Genomic DNA, 16,438 nt, shown 5'->3' with positions numbered 1-16,438 from the left:
TAATTTTTGATTCAATCCCTGGGATCTTGTGATCGGATAATTCTTGAGTTCAATCCTTAAAAAAGCATTAAAAAATATTGTGATGGAGAACTAAAAATTTGAAGTTGTATGTATTTTTGGATGAGAAATCTGTACAAAAACAGCACCACCTATCGGGTCCAAAACTATCACATATTTCAAGACGGAACCAACCATACGCATTCAAAAAATTTCAATGGAATCGATTGGGCGGTTTCTGAGATTAGGGTGTACGAACACAGTGACAAGTGATTTTTATATGTTAAGATTGAAACGAAACTTTCACAAAAGCCAATCTATACTAAACAATTCAAAATGGTGGCAAAGGGATCTTTTTTATGAAGGAAATTTTTAAAAATGTAATTTTAATGTGTTTTTTACCATTTCTCCCGACGTAAATATTCCTTCTTATAATTGTTTAGTTGAAATGAAGTGTAATTTCCGTAATCTGTTCCCATCATTAATATTTATTTATCGCTCTGCTATTGGTCGCTCTACGACCCCCACTTTGAAGACCACCGTATTAGAACCCTAGTTTCTCCAGTGGTGTATATATGAGTTTCCCCATACCCATTCCACCGACTGCATTTGAATGTGTTTGACGGTGCAGGAGACATAATACTACGTAGTAGCATTGCATTAGGGTATATAAAGCCCTAACTCTCCCGGCCGGGCCAGTTTAGTTTGTTCCTTCACTTCATTTGCACCTTTCTTCTTTTCAGTTCTCTTCAGTTTATTCTTCATTTTATTACCTTTTCACTGTCCTAGTTTCACTTCAGTTCCACCTCACTTCTACTACAGTTTCAGTTTTTGTGTTGTGTGTCCGCCCTCATGATGGAGACTTGGGATAAGGAGTTCGAGGTGGTCCTCAGCCTTGTTCGCCAGTGCGGCAATGTAAGTACAAACCTAGCATATTCCTTCTTTGCAGCTTTTTATCCCCGGCTTCAATCATGTTGTTCTAATGAAGGAATTCAGCTGTCAAGTCATCCACCAAGTAATATTGATGATAAAAGTGAATCATGTTTATGGAGTGACAGATCAGATTCTCCCTTGTTTATTATATTTATGTAGATTGGTAACCATATGATATTTTCATTACGCGACCGGTATATCTATTATCATGTGCGTTTTTGTTTACTAAAGAGATCTATGACAAAATGCAATTCTTAAGTATTATTTTGACACCATGATAGCTAAAATCTTAAGTATTTGTTAGGGAAAATGTTTTAATAAAACTAAATTGGAATGACAAAAGTGTAAGTGTTGTTCTCTCTCGTTGGGTTGGATAGCTCATGCTCTGTGGACCCGTAGCCATTTTTGGCCGTGTCGTGTAAGATCAATCAATACTTGCAGCTGACCTTTGTGCAGCTCCGAGTGTGGAAGGGGGTTTTGAGGGGGGGAGGCAGCAGGGGGTTGGGGATGGGCTGCTAATTCGCTTATAAATAGAGACATTGCAACTTCCATTCCAAGGACAATGTATTTTTAAATTTTATTTTCATATATCGTCGCATTAATTCGTAGACTGCGTAACTCCAAATTTTTCGAAAATACGTTTTTAATGCCATCTGGTGTTAAAATTAGTCCCGCATCGACTAGTAAAACTCGAAAATTTATAAAAAAATTAACCTTTTAGATAAACACAAATTAGGAAACTGCGTAAAATCATGGTGCCATTTTTACTCGCGAATACTTCGTAACTCCTTAATTCAGTATTGGCCGGTGAGCCGTGCACGCTTGTTGTGTTTTTGACTGAGGAAATTTATTTACGGTGTAATAGTTTTACCGTGAAATTAACTGAGATAAGTTGATTAATCAATTTTGAACATTTTATAACCTTAATTTTAATTGTGAAGTCACGAATAGTGTTTTGTATCTGTAGTCTAAACTGACGTCTTCTGCACCGTGTGACGCTCTGCCGTAGCTCTCTTGTTTTATGTGCCTCTGCGGTTTCGTAAATACCTAATAGGTCCTTGTTCTGTGATTATCTCTTCTTCAAGGTCACCATCTCTTTGCAAGTGGATCTCCTCCTGATGCATATCCGGATCCGGTTCTTCACTGTCCTCTTCAAACAAACCCAAAATATTTACGGTGGAACGTGCGGCAATTCCATCTCGTCTCTCCTCAGACACAGTCCGTTCTCTGTCAGGCATCTTCCGCGGGTCAAGCACATGTCTTGGTATGCCATCTACTTCGATGTTGTTGACTGAAGTAAGTCCTGTCACCCTTCCATGCACGATGTGTATCTCCCATCTACTGGTTTAACCGCAAGAAGATCGCCCACTTAGAGCTCAGTCAATACTTCCTCTTCTATATTCACTTGCGCAGAAGGGTGTCTCCACGAGTGTGAAGTGTGAACTATACTAGACAGCGCAATACCTCGATCATCCTGACTTTTTGCAGCCAAAGATTGTACCGAAACACTGCCTGCAGGGGATCGCTTCCACTTCTGGCTGCAGTTCTCTTTATTGTTTGATGATGTCGTTCAACTATACCGTTTCCAGCTGGTCGGTATGCCGCGCAAAATCTTTGACGAACATTCCATCTCTTACACTTATCTGTAACACTGTAGGAACAAAATGCAGTACCATTGTCCATGAGAACTACTTTGGGCGGGCCTCTTTCCCGAAACACTTCTTCCAAATGTCTGATAATCGAAGCTGCATTATCTGACTCGATTTCCCGCCACACGGCAAATCTACTTGGACCGCAATCGATAAATGTGAGTAAACATTTCATACCGAAATGAGTAACATCAACTGCCAAGCGACTCCAGGTTGTCACAACATTAAGATTACCCGCTTCATGGGATGATGGCGGAGGGTCAATTGTCCTGCATTGTACGCAGGAACGCACGCATCTATCAACGTCCTTTCTTCTCGCCTCGGGATCGACCAGCTGGGCAAGATGAAGCGTTCACTTTACTCCAAAGTGATGCTGAGCATGAAGAGTTTCTACGCTTAAAGCACATGTTTGCTCACCAGTTCCACTTTCAAGTCTCTCCCACCTATCTTCACACTCTGAGGAGTCTCTTTCACAACGTTTCCTGTCATGGCTACTCTTTGCCCGGGTCTTGCAAACCCTAGTAAGTACATCAGTTTTATTTCTACAGGACAAAAAGGGTGATCGATAATGTCAGATCAAATTCTTCTCCTCAACTCAAATCTCCTTCATCAACCCCAAGCGTCACTTTACGAGCATCTCTGACACGACTACTCCCGGTCAGTGTAGATCTCACCCAGCACAAAACCGTCGCCGAATCTGTAATGATCTTCAGAGCTTGAAGATTTCACTTGAGAGTAAGATTTAATCCATTAAGGAAGGAAAAGTACCAGCATTTACAAGACTTAAAACAGACATTAGAAAAGGATTACCACTCCTTTTACGATAACCTTCCGCATCATTAAAATCATTAAAATGCATCTAAATAGACTGCCTCGACATATACATACATTGTTGTGTTTTATTTTGTGAATGTAAAATTCCTATCTCCCAAATTTTCCGCTAGGTTGTTCATAAAACTGTTCGCAGAAAAGTATGTATCTTTTGTAAAATACGTATCTCCATTCTCGGTTTTTATGTAAACTTCTTAACTCCGATTTGAAATAGAAAGCCTTAACTTACAAAAGTTTAATGATTGAAAATAAATTTCGAAATATATTATATGTTCGAAACATAAATAAAAAGAATGAGCTGTCTTTCATTTTTTTTCACTACGAGGTTTTTTGTGCCTCCTGTAAAATTTTACATTTGGTGGTTACGCATTCTACGAATTAATGCGACGATATGTTCATACAAACATAACATTTTACCTAAGAAAAATTCGAAGCTGCATTGCAAAAATATTAACATGTTCAACATCATAATATATTATGTGATTTTGCGTTTTTTTTGCCGTTCATAATTTTACTTTTGTATCTACATCTATTTCACACCTAACCATTTTTTCCACTGCTAACAGATTTCCCTAGTTTTTCATTTCTGTAGGGATTTGGAGTATCCCGGAGGGACCTACTTTATTATAATCCCACCCTATTCTTGTTCCCCTATATTCAGCTCACTTTTTCGCTTTTTTCATTCTGAATCGAGTAAACCAGTTTCTAACCCCCTCTAATGGCTTGCCCCAACTTTTGATCTCCGCTCTATCTCCATTTATCCTCTATCTCCATTTCTGTCTCCACATAATACACCTCTCTTTTCTCCCCCACTGTTGGCTCCACTGACCCCCTCCCTTCTTTCACTGTGGAAAATCAACCCACCTCCTCTCCCAGCATCAGCCCCGCCTACCGGTCAATCACTTCCTCCTTTGCCTCAGCCATGCGCTGGCTCTAGCCTATGGTTGTCGTGTTCGCTTGTAAGTTTTTTTAAATTTCTCTTCAATGTTTACAATATATCCTCTTCCTCTATCACTAGTTTACTATTCCTTGTCCTTGTTCACAGCTCATGCTTAAAGCCAATAAAGAGAGAAAGCAGGTGGAAAAAAAATCATGCGATGTAGACCTGGTCACAGAAACCGACAAGGAAGTCGAGAGAACCCTCGTCGATGGCTTAAAAGAAGCTTTTCCAAAACACAAGTTTGTACAAAATATTTCTTTTTCTTTTATAAAATAGTGTGATATTATAGTGATAATGTAATATTATAGTGATATAATGATTATTGTGAGTAATTTTGGTTTCCCTTTTAGTTTCATCGGTGAGGAAGCCGTCTCTTTGGGCGGCAAGTGCGAGCTTTTGGGGGAACCTACTTGGATCATCGACCCTGTTGACGGCACTATGAACTTCGTCCACAGTTTCCCTCATTCAGCTATATCGATTGCACTGTATTTTGAAAAGGTAATTTTAATATTGAGACAGCTTTATATTGAACAGTTTTCACTGAAATATTAACAACTAATTTTAATTATGTAATATCATAATTCTCGTAACGTATGTTATGTTTTTTGTTTAAGGTTCCGGTTATCGCAATTATTTACAACCCTTTCATGAACCAGATGTACACTGCACGCAAAGGGAAGGGATCATTCTTGAATGGAGAGCCGATACACGTATCAAAAGAGACAGAACTGTGCAAAGCGCTGGTGATGGCAGAATCTGGAACAAGCCGAGATCCTGAGAAGCTGAGGGTAGTGTTGGCTAACCTCACGCACCTCACTCCTATTGTTCATGGGTCAGTATTGTTTATTTTCACTTTCAACAATGTGCTGTATTATTTAATATTGGAAAGACGAAAGTATTAACTGTACTCGACAAATATTTTTCATACACCATTAGTTTTTTAGACAAATTTTATTCTTTGTTCTTGTTATTTCTTTTACTATGTTTATGTATTGCACGCGAAAATGAATTTTAATTAATGTAATGCACATGTTTTTCTTTGAAAATTAACAGCTGTCATGTTTCAAAATTTTCACATTCTCCGGTCTAAAATTTTATTCTATAAAAAAAAAATATTTTAATTGTTTTTTTTTTTTTTTTGTATAAATAAAGTAAATACAGGATAATTTTTATTATATATGATATTCATTGAACATTTCAATTACCCAGTTAGTAGAGAAATCTCAGGTCTAACTGGGGAGCTAGTCTATTTACTAATTAAATACATCATATTTATAAATAGTTAAGGCGGTCATAAATAGTAGGCATCATTATTACAACGAAAATACAGTATCTAAGTATTAAAAGGACCAAAGTAAAAAAAAATAACAATACATAAATAAATTGCGACAGTGTATATCTGAAAATCATCGATCATTGTGTAGGTTTTCTGTAAAAAAAAGTAATGTCAGTGGTTTTTTAAATTTTAAATAGTTTTATTCACTATTTATTATATCGGGTAAATCGTTGAATAGCTTAGGGCCTAAGTATTCACAATGGTGTTGTGCAGCTGTCGTGTTGCATCTAGGTACATATATATTCCCAGATGTTCTAGGTCTTAAGCTTCTCGTTGAGGACAGTTCAGATTCTTTAAAAACTTTTAAAATAGTACATCTTTCAAATAATTTTAAAACCGGTAGGACCTTAAATTTATCGAATAGTTCACTTGATGGAAAATCTGTTGGTTTTTTTAAGCATAACTTTAGTAATAATTTTTTTGTGTTATTATTATCGGATACAAGTTAATCTTATAAATGCTGTCTCATGCAATTACACCATACTGCAACACTGATTGTACAAGAGCAAAGTAAACCATTTTAATATTTGAAAGTTTTAGGATATTTCTTAATCGTATAAATATGTGAGTTATCTACGTGTTTCTTTTTTTTAAATTTACAGTTTTAAAATTTGCTATATTTTCAAATACAAAATATCTAAATGGTATTCACCAGGAAAATTTTCAATTCATAAAAAGAATCTTAAAATTTTTTATTACCTTGAGAAATAGGTACTGCATTTCTATCCATTTCATATTAAAATATCTTTGCCATAATTTTTTTTTTAAATAATCTAAAAATGCTGATTGTTTTGGTGTAGCATTCGGACGCTTGGATCAGCTGCCTTGAACATGGCCACGGTGGCAAGCGGAGGAGCGGACATCAACTTTGAATTTGGGATTCACGCATGGGACATTGCCGCTGGCAAGCTGCTGGTGGAGGAGGCTGGGGGGGTATGCATCGATCCAGCCGGTATGTAACATTTCAATTAATTATTCAATCCCAAACCCATCCTTCCGCACAAGTTATTGTTGACAATTCTAGAGGGAGGACGTCAACTTGGCCTGCAGGTTTGCTTGGCTTGAGGCTGGTTCTGCAGAGGACGGAGGCCGCTGAAGAAGCACGAGGGCGCCAGGAGGTGACTGGCCCCGACCTAAATAGGACAAGGGCAAAGAGATGAGATGAAATAAGGTGTATCTGGAATGAATCAAAAATATTCCCTGCATACATACATCCACTCTGCAGAAGCAAATGCGTGTAGAAATATAATGGATTCATAGAATCATAGAATACATTTATATTACATTATTGATTAAGGAGCTACATTAACAAATGTAAAAAGAAACGCCGACATTGGACCTGCGTAGGACCATGCAGCAGAAAACAAAGAACACGAAAATGTCTTTCCTGTATAAAATTATCGGCTGAATATAATGATGGGATGAAATTAAAGATTGTGAAAACTATATTTTACCCCCAGGGGCTGAAACAAGGTGATGGCTTAGCTCCCACTCTTTTCAATATTGTTCTGGAGCACGTCGTGAGAAAGAATGATTGCTACCGACTCAAACATTTGCTACAAAAGCAATCAAATAGTTGGATATGCAGACGACCTTAACATTGTCGGAAGATCCTTACAGGCTGTAAGAGAGGTGTTTGACCCTTTGGAGACTGCAGCAAGAGAGGTGGGCTTGCAAATCAATGAGAACAAAACTAAAATCATGATGCAAACCAGAACCCCACACCGCAGAATAAAAGATAAAGTGAATTTTAAAAACTCCTATAACTTTGAAGTGGTCGAAGAGTTTGCCTACCTGGGCTCCATCATAACGCAGGACAACGAAGACCCAGTAGAAGTAAGAAAGCGCATCACAGCCGCTAACAACACTTACTTCGCGTTGCTGCCAGTGTTCAAATCCCGAAACGTCCATAGGAAAACCAAAATAACCCTTTATAAAACAATTATTAGAACGGTCTTGGCCTATGGATGTGAGGCGGGAACACTGACAGCAAAGTCTGCGGAACGGCTGGACACCTTCGAAAGAAAGGTACTTCGAAGAATCTTAGGAGCGGTGCGAGAGGGAGAGGCATGGAGAATCCGCCACAATAAGGAGCTATATGACATCTACCAAGCTCCCAGACTCTACTCATTTACGGCTCCAAAGACTAAGATGAGCCGGACATGTGCACCGAATGCCAAGCACACGTGTACCAAAGAAGGTTCTAACAGGACACCCGGGAGGCAAACGAAAGGCGGGCAGACCTAGGCTGAGATGGGAGGACGATGTCAGGAAAGATGCCAGAGGACTACTCCATGTTGCAGATTGGAAGACGATGGCCGAGGACAGAGGGCGGTGGAGGCTCATGTTAAAGGAGGCCAAGGCTCGAAATGGGCTGTAGCGCCATTGAAGAAGAAGAAGATATTTTACCCCAAAAAGAAAAAGAAAGCATTCTCCAAATAATATTATTCTTCTTGAAATGGAGACAACTATCCTGAATGGAACTGACCAGTGACCAAAAAAGAACCAGGAAACAATGATTGTTATATGTTAATATATGTTTTTCTACCCATCAGTACAATCAGTGAGAATAGAAGAATTGAAAAGAATACTCTACCCCTAATGAGAACAACTAACCTGGATGGGACCAATCAGCCGCAAAAGAAGAACCCGGAAACAATGATTGTAAAAAAATACATTATTTCTCCAATCACAATATACTGGGTATATGGCATGACTTACATAATATATGACTGTTTGAACTACAGTATCATCGGGTGGCATCCTTATTTGTAAAGGGAAGCAGTTGTCGCCAACAGTTGAGATGGACTCAGAGAACTGCACACTTTAAATGGGCGAGAGCCACAAGGTTCAGCGTATCTGGAAAATGAGAACAACTAACAAAGATAGGACCCATCAGCAACAAAATAAGAACCTGGAAATAATGATTGTAATAAATACAGCTATTTTCCCCTCGTAATAAGAATAACTACATAACCTGAATAGGATCAGGCAGTGGAAAATGAAACATACAAAAAAACGTAAATATAGCAGAAGTGTCCCAACCACCCGGATCCCTTGGCATCCCTGATTAAGGTATATTGTGAGAATGAGAGGAGTAAGGAGGGAAAGGTAATGGGGAATTGGTTGTTAGAAAGTGCCTGACAATTTAAATCTGGTCACTAAACACGGCTAAAAAGGCGATCTACCTTTCGGAAAGTATCACATAGATGAAATGTGCTGACAGTCTGAAGAGAACTGCATCGGCACTCATGGAAAGATTTGTGGGAAGCCCATAGTTGAAAGTTGGATGCCTTAAGGCTCTTGAAGAATGAGAACACCTAACCTGTGGCAAAAGAAAAACCTGGAAATCACCCCTGCACTATGGCATCCCCGATTAGGGCATGTTGGGGGAAGAAGATATCGGCTATTCAGATCTGGACTTAATGTATTTAATATACTGTGATACTGAAAGTATGTTCCACTGTGGGATTTGTTGAACAAAATAAAATGTTTTTGGGATTTAGAACCCATGACCTTTAGAGCCGGTAGAATTATAAAACAAAAACAAAAAAATTCACGCTTCGAATTTAACATTGGTGTAGGGTAAATTATAGGGAGTTTGCATCTCCCGAAAATAACTACAATATTATCTTTACCCACATTCTTGTGAGGCTGGTATCATTGTAAACCTGGGCGCGATACCTCGCGCGGTAAATAATATTATTCTGTCTCCAGCAGTCTTGCCGTCGGGTTGACCCTAAACCTCCTCTAGCTTACGCGATTTATTTGTTCGTAAAATTATTATAAGTGAGTTTTGTTAAAATAAAAAACTAAATTAGAATTATCCAAATTCTCGTTATTTCACACTCAAGGTACTCACGCAACCTCGGATTCTGCGGATTTGGAGAACTGCAGAATCATTATCCAACAATCCATTTAAACTGGCGACGATAACCAATCCTCCAAATTGGATTCAATGGTTGCACAAACCAAAAGCTCGACTAAATCAAAGACATGCTTGGCATTTCACCCTGTTATTCTTATCTCAGACGAGGTGGCTTGGAGGTTTGCTCACTGTGGAATGCTAGGATAGTGACTTTTGCACAAATACGCCCAATTAGCAGCCCCAGACTATGTCGAGGAAAGCAGCGGCATTGTCTATGCACGGAGAGATTGGACTGGCGTAGAACAGAGCCCACTGAAGTAGCGCAGGCTGGGGATGCCTGAAGGCGCCGTGTCGATGAGATGGGTCCCCGACTCATTTAAATAATGATCATAAAATAAGCCATACACCAAATACAGCAGTAGTTGGTGATACAACAATTTGCTGATGACATTACAAGATTAACCTTGTCCCAAGAGGGGCCATAAGAGAAAGTAAGTACTATCAACCAAACATGAGTGGCAGGAGTCACAAAATGGGATTGGGTGAGAAGCACGACTATTCCAGGTGTGTTTAGCATCAAGTATGTAAGGTAGCTTGGACATGTGCTCTGCATATCAGCAGATCGTCTTCTGTATAAAATTCTGACGACAAGCCCCCCAGAAAAATTCGTGGAAAGTAACCCAAGAGGCTGTGCGAGAGAATGGGCCTACAATGTACAGAGGCAGCTGAAAAAGCCCAAAACTGCCTTGTCTGCTTGGAGGAACCTTGTCGAAGCGATCAGTTCCCAACCCGAATACGATAAGGTGAAGAAGATGATATTCTGCCTATAATAGGGTGACTAACCTGGATTGGATCAAGAAGTGACCAACAAAAAAACCAACTATGTTAGATAAATTTTAGTAACAAAATATATGCATTAAAAAAGACATAAAAATGTGATCTTCTTACTAACAGCGGAACTGCGCGGATTTAGTTTCATCATGTACTTTTAATGAGTGGAGACAAATGTATAAGGCAATAGGGCAATGTGGTAGACACAGGTGACTCTGAAAAAAAAAAAACTTCCTTCAGGGCCTGTCATCTTTGGGGATGCTGTGTGGAGGATATTTTTGAGGAGAGGAAGGAAGGGAGGAAACAAAGTCTGGCAAATCGTTCCACAGCGAACTGTTGAACTCAAGAACGAGTTGTAGAAACGACGCGTTCTTGTGTGACGTATGTCAACCATGAACAAATGTTGGGCGCGCATTTGGCATGTTTCCCAACTATGCACGGGTGCCGAAAGGATCAATGATGCTAGTTCCTCAGAGAATCTACTGTTAAAATACCTGTAGAACAAGGACAGCTTTCCCATCTGACGCTTGTGCTCTAAAGATTGAAATCCTTTTGTTAATTTTTATTTATTTTACTATATGTAAATACTATATGTACTTATATCCTCTATGGGATGTGTGGGATTGCACTAACCTCCCCACATCCTGGAATAAAGAATTTATTATTATTATTATTAATATAGATCAGAAGAAGATGCTCGGATCAGAAGCTGAATACAATAATAATTGCAACAGACAATTATTTTTTTCAACAATTGATTGGATTCAATGGTGGAACAGGAAAAGCATATAAAATGCCTTTCTAAGATCTTCAATGAAAGGATTTGGATTCTTCAACGAAAACCAATCATGATCCTAGGATTTTCATTGGATTGATTCTGCAGCTGGGACTTGCTAAAATATTACACCAATATTTGGGACAACTAACCCGGAGAGAACTAAATACTAGTTGTAATGCCTGAATTACACCTGACGAGTGCTCGGCTGATGTGATTAGTACAGTCAGTACTCGGCTTAGTAGCTGGCGAGTGATTCAGGCGAGATAGTGGATAGAAGCAAGGCCCAATGACTCGGTTGAGGAAGTACGCCCTCCAATTTCATACACAACTAGGTGCTTCTCTCGCTCTCCACTTGGTCAGTGTGAACAGTCGAGTCAGTGAAAGACAAAAGTATGTGACATTTGTTGTTGGAAAACTCTGTTAATTGTTCTCTCTATCCTTCATCATGAAACCATGTTAACAGCATTTTAAACTAATCCCAATGAACTGACTCGCCCAAAGTCTCTTCTACATGCCTCTACTCTCCAATAAGTTGCTCGGCTGAATAACAAAGCGAGTAACTCAGCTGAGCACTCGGCAGGTGTTATTATTAGTAATAATGGTGTGAAAAAATACTTTTACAATAATTAAGGAAACAATAACTCCTCATAACGTTGACATTACATAACTAGGATAGGAATAACCAGTGGAAAATGAAGAACCGGTAACATTTTTTCTGTAAAAGTTCAAGATGTGGAGAAAACGATTGTAATAGATAAACTACTTTTTTTCCTATAATGGAGACAACCATGGAGCATGCATGTTCTGTCAAAGGGTGTAGGACGGTGGAGGTGTCAGTTAATATTGTTCTCAGTGATGCTATATTAGCTACGTCCAGATACTGCGCAGTGTGCTTCGCATGAGCTAAGCAAGTGCGAACGAGAATCAAGTAATCGTTGAACATTAATGAAATGTTCAAGTATATTTTTATGGGTTCCGTGATAACTCAACACAATGACAATTTAACACAGCTTTAAAGGGGTATACAGTCATTAAAAGCGATGAAAATAACTAACCTAAGCAACCTATACAACCTAGTTTTTGTTTCATCACTTTTCATGACTTTATATAACTTTTTATAGTTTGTTGATTTGTTATTTTGATGAGCTATCCGGTCATCATTATGGTCAAAATTGATTTCACACAGGTTATTTTGCCCTTGTAACTGCAAAAAATATATATTTCGGTTTGGAACTGCCTCGAACTCTAGCCGCGTGGTATGTGGAAAAGGCTATTCCCTTATTCAGGTTCAAATACATAATAAAATATGCATTTTCACAGGTGGAGAATTCAACGTTATGTCCCGAAGGGTTCTGTGTGCTAGCACAATGCAGCTTGCTCAAGAGATTGCTGGACAGTTAGTCCAATATTACTGTGAGTTCGACGGATAAACAACTACCATTTAATCTTTTCTTTCTTAAATTATTATGATTAAGTTTAAATTTCTTAATAACATTCACTCATCTCTAGAAAAGTGGGGTTGTTAATTGACGTATGTCGATGTCTAAAACATCTTAAGGTTTTTGCGAATTGAGGCTGACCCTCCTTATTAGCCCGTAGCGACAGCAGGTTACTCGGAATGGGGTTAAAATGGTTCGACCTGTTTTGTGCATCATTTTGTTATTGTGTCACTTTTACGATGGGGAGGGCTGGTCATGTTTCTCGGGCCAGGAGTCATGGGCTAGCGGTGTGTAAACCCTTTGTATGCACCTATGGCGCATATGGGTTGGACATACTTGATTGAGCAGTTAAACAAATCAAAACACCTGACGGTTTGTCGCTCTTTAAACATGTTTGGAGAGCCAACTAGTGCGTCGCAACCTGTGATCAGTTTGAATATGGTTTGAATTGTTTTGACCTATAAAGTAGAATTTTTCCACACCAGCTGGATTTGCTCATGTCATTATCTTTTAAGGTGGTATTTTTTTTATCTCGCGGGGGAATAACAAAATTTGCAAAACTTTGACTTGTTTAACTTCTCTTAGAGATGTGTGAGTAGCACCCTTTAAAAGTGTTATTTTTTATGTGTGGTTAATTTAAATTTTGATGTTAGTATAAGTAAGGTTTAGCGATAATACGGGAGTATTCACAATTTATCATTTTTCCTCAGTTACTTATCTTTTTTATGATTTAATGATTATTATTACAGATTTACAACCACTTGTTGTGAACTTGTTGTTTCATTGCGATTAAGTCTATGACTAAGCCATTTTAGGGGATCATTGCTCTTAGTATAAAGATTAGGTTAGTATATTAGGCGGCAATACCAACGATGTTGTGAAATTCCACTTAGGTTTCCTTTTCCACCTCTCAGTTGAATTAATAGTATTTCCCAGTTATAGTTGAACTATTTCAGTGTGGTGATTGCGAGAACCATTCATATTGAAAGACTTAATTATTATTGTTTAATGAATTGCTCCTAAAAGAGGTCAGAAAACCTTTAATCATGTTGTAAAATCGGTTTAGCTTGTGACAGCGCTTGGGAAAACATCCTAGAATGAGAACCGTCCTTTAGTGGTCCACTGGTTGGGAGTGATTTTTCTGTGCACATAATTAACTCCTTAAAAATTCAAAGACTTCATTAGCTGCATTAGACACTTTAGGAGTAAAAAGTATAGTTAACTCAAGTCATAAGTATCGACAAAAGTTTTTGGCATCATACTCATAATATTGGTGTAAATCCACTGTTTACTACTCCAAAGCGACAACAGATGCTGTTATAGATTAGGCTAAATATTGAAAAGCAACTTTATTTGGGATTGGAGAGCCACTTCTAGTGAACAACTTTTTTTTTTGCTACGATTTTTATTCAACATTTATATAATTTAAAAGATTTATAAAATCAAAATCATTGGATGCCTCTTTTAGTAAATGAACATCTAGAGACAGGTCATAAGTAACACATTATTTGCTTCTGAAAGCTTTAAAAGTACTGTATTTTAGAGGACCATTCTTTTAATTTGATTTATAATTTTTTTTTACCGATTCTGTTTTATTGCGGATTTTACGGATTTTAAACATTTTTAGCATTATAGAAAATTTAGATTTCTGGAAACTTTTAGAAGCTCGTTTGGATTTTATAACATTTTTTTTTAATAAAATATTCTATATTTCGTTTTGATTAATCGTGTTAAAGTTATTGGTGAGAGACTTTATTAATATCCACACGAGGCCTTAAGACGTGTTGAGGTTGTATTATCGGGAATATAGCTTCGTACTAGAGTCTGCATTAGCGATAACGAATTGATAACTTTTGGACAACAACTCGTGAAATAGTCTGTTTATTGAACTGGAATCATTACCTAAGGATGGGTTGCTTCACAGAATTTTAAAAATTCATCGAATTTCAACGTCATATTTCAATTCTGTGAAACTTCTGCATTATTTCAGTTTTGTGACGCAACTGGCCCATAATGATAAAATAACAGAACTTGAATAGGACTTTCACAAAACTGGATAATTATTGTTGATATTTCATGAATTTTTAAAATTCTGTGAAACAACCCTACCTAAATGTTGAAAATTAAGTACAGGTCAATCATTTTAAAGATACCCTTACTTGTGCAGTGAATGAACTAGATGAGTATAAAAATATTTAATATAATAATACATAATTTTGTTGTTAGTAAGCTTAAGAATGAAATTTAAAAAAAAACATTGACAAATTGAATTGAGAGTCTAAATTTTTGGCGGCATTTTGGGGCGGGTGTTCCAAACTTATTCGAAAATCTTTTTTGAAACTTTCGATACGATCGATGTGCACAAATACATTCAAACATGTCCTCTTTATAATGATTTGTCTGAAAGTTTTTAGCAGTTTTATTTCAAGACTTTGGTTAGCAAAAAGATTTTATCGCTTGTTCCTCAGTTATTCACTAAATACAACATAATTTTGTTAAGAATGCTACCAGCGTTTGCCTCTTTTAGGAGCTTTATTTCAAGACTGTAGTTACCGAAAAGATTTTATCGATCGTTCCTCAGTTATTCACTAAATTAAACATAGCCTTTATGAATGCTACCAGCGATTGCCTTACTGTTAAAAATTGCACTCGTTAATTAATGTTATGCGTTATCCTTCCACGTTTTGCACTTTCATTAACTTACTAAGTTAATTTGAATTATTTTGATCCAATCAATCTTCTGTATAATTTTAACCACCTTTTTAAAGTCTTCCAAATTTGATATCTTCCGATTAATTATCTTTATTATTTCACCTTCAATCTTTGTTTTTATTTTTGACATTTTAACCCCTTTTAAGAACTTCTTGAGTTATTATTTTAATTTGTTTCGTTCCCGACATCAAAGATTAGAATAATTTGACGTAATAAGTAAGGAAGCCACAGATAACTGCCAGGATGAGTTTAACATTGCCGTTTGGATTTGAAAAGGAAATTCGCATAGTGTAGTCATCAGTTTGGATGTTGTCGTTTCGATTGAAAGGAGCATAAAACAAGGAGAATGTCACTTAGAATAGTTAAAAATACTGCCTTAGAAATATCAAGACCTCAAAAATGATCTTGTTATTAATTAAAAAGAGTTTAAAAATGACGATTTTGCGATCATACTCACCGATCGGCGCTGCGACTGGACTCTCAGTACTCTTTTTTGTTGTTTGTTTTTGGGGTGTTATGCCGTGTTGCGCTAACTCCTTCTTTAGCCGACGTTTCGGACAGCGTTGCAGTGTCCATCATTAGGGCAGATCCGGTAGATCCGAAGATGTGTGGAGATCTTCGGATCTACCGGATCTGCCCTGATGATGGACACTGCAACGCTGTCCGAAACGTCGGCTAAAGAAGGAGTTAGCGCAACACGACATAACACCCCAAAAACAAACAACAAAAATGCTTTTGGCCGTGAGAATCTAAAAACTTACCTCTCAGTACTCGATTAAAGTCGCTGTGAAGAGAAAGAGAAACATCTCGCTGTCAGAGGAAAGTTGAACCAAAGCTTAAAGCTAGATTAACGCCCCATTGCAACACCTGGTGTTGGTGTGATCTGGTTTTGAAGCCAATAGATAGCCGAAAGCGTAATTATGACTGCCGTTCTCCACCTAATGTAAATGATAAGCTAATAAGTTCAACTGACACCGTGTCAGTAGCCCGCTCTTGTGACCTGACAGTATCACTACCCCCGAGTTTCGACTATTTAGTCCAGCAACATCGCTGACCTAAGTGGAATAGAAATCCTGCCGCAACGGTTGTTAATGTTCCATCGTTATTAGTTGAAACCCAGGGCT

The 16,438-nt window shown here is 37.8% G+C and overlaps 1 protein-coding gene across 2 annotated transcripts; it reads left to right on the top strand.

Moving 5' to 3' along the window:
- The first annotated feature begins 645 nt into the window (after positions 1-645).
- LOC149409399 (inositol monophosphatase 1) lies at positions 646-15,942 on the top strand. Of its 2 annotated transcripts, none has more exons than XM_089649864.1 (6): positions 646-912; positions 4,456-4,589; positions 4,701-4,848; positions 4,965-5,182; positions 6,487-6,638; positions 12,484-15,942. In XM_089649864.1, exons 1-6 carry the CDS (start codon positions 850-852, stop codon positions 12,591-12,593), a joined length of 825 nt encoding a protein of 274 aa, XP_089505990.1. In that variant the 5' UTR covers positions 646-849; the 3' UTR covers positions 12,594-15,942. The 2 variants fall into 2 exon arrangements, with proteins under 2 accessions (XP_089505990.1, XP_089505991.1); XM_089649865.1 differs by lacking the exon at positions 12,484-15,942 and adding an exon at positions 11,068-11,541.
- The last annotated feature ends 496 nt before the right edge of the window (positions 15,943-16,438 follow it).

The sequence above is a fragment of the Hesperophylax consimilis genome, chromosome 31 (assembly GCF_061612785.1).
Source record: "Hesperophylax consimilis isolate HC1 chromosome 31, BYU_Hcon_1.0, whole genome shotgun sequence".
Taxonomy (NCBI): Eukaryota; Metazoa; Arthropoda; class Insecta; order Trichoptera; family Limnephilidae; genus Hesperophylax; species Hesperophylax consimilis.
The sequence above is the reverse complement of the archived record's forward strand: the minus strand, read 5'-3'. Positions and strand labels throughout refer to the sequence as shown.

Excerpts from the sequence above, each read along its gene's own strand:
- LOC149409399 (XM_089649864.1), top strand. The coding sequence starts at position 850 with ATGATGGAGACTTGGGATAAGGAGTTCGAGGTGGTCCTCAGCCTTGTT. Across the intron at positions 913-4,455 it reads TTGTTCGCCAGTGCGGCAAT|CTCATGCTTAAAGCCAATAA; the intron begins GTAAGTACAAAC and ends CCTTGTTCACAG. Across the intron at positions 4,590-4,700 it reads GAAGCTTTTCCAAAACACAA|TTTCATCGGTGAGGAAGCCG; the intron begins GTTTGTACAAAA and ends TTTCCCTTTTAG.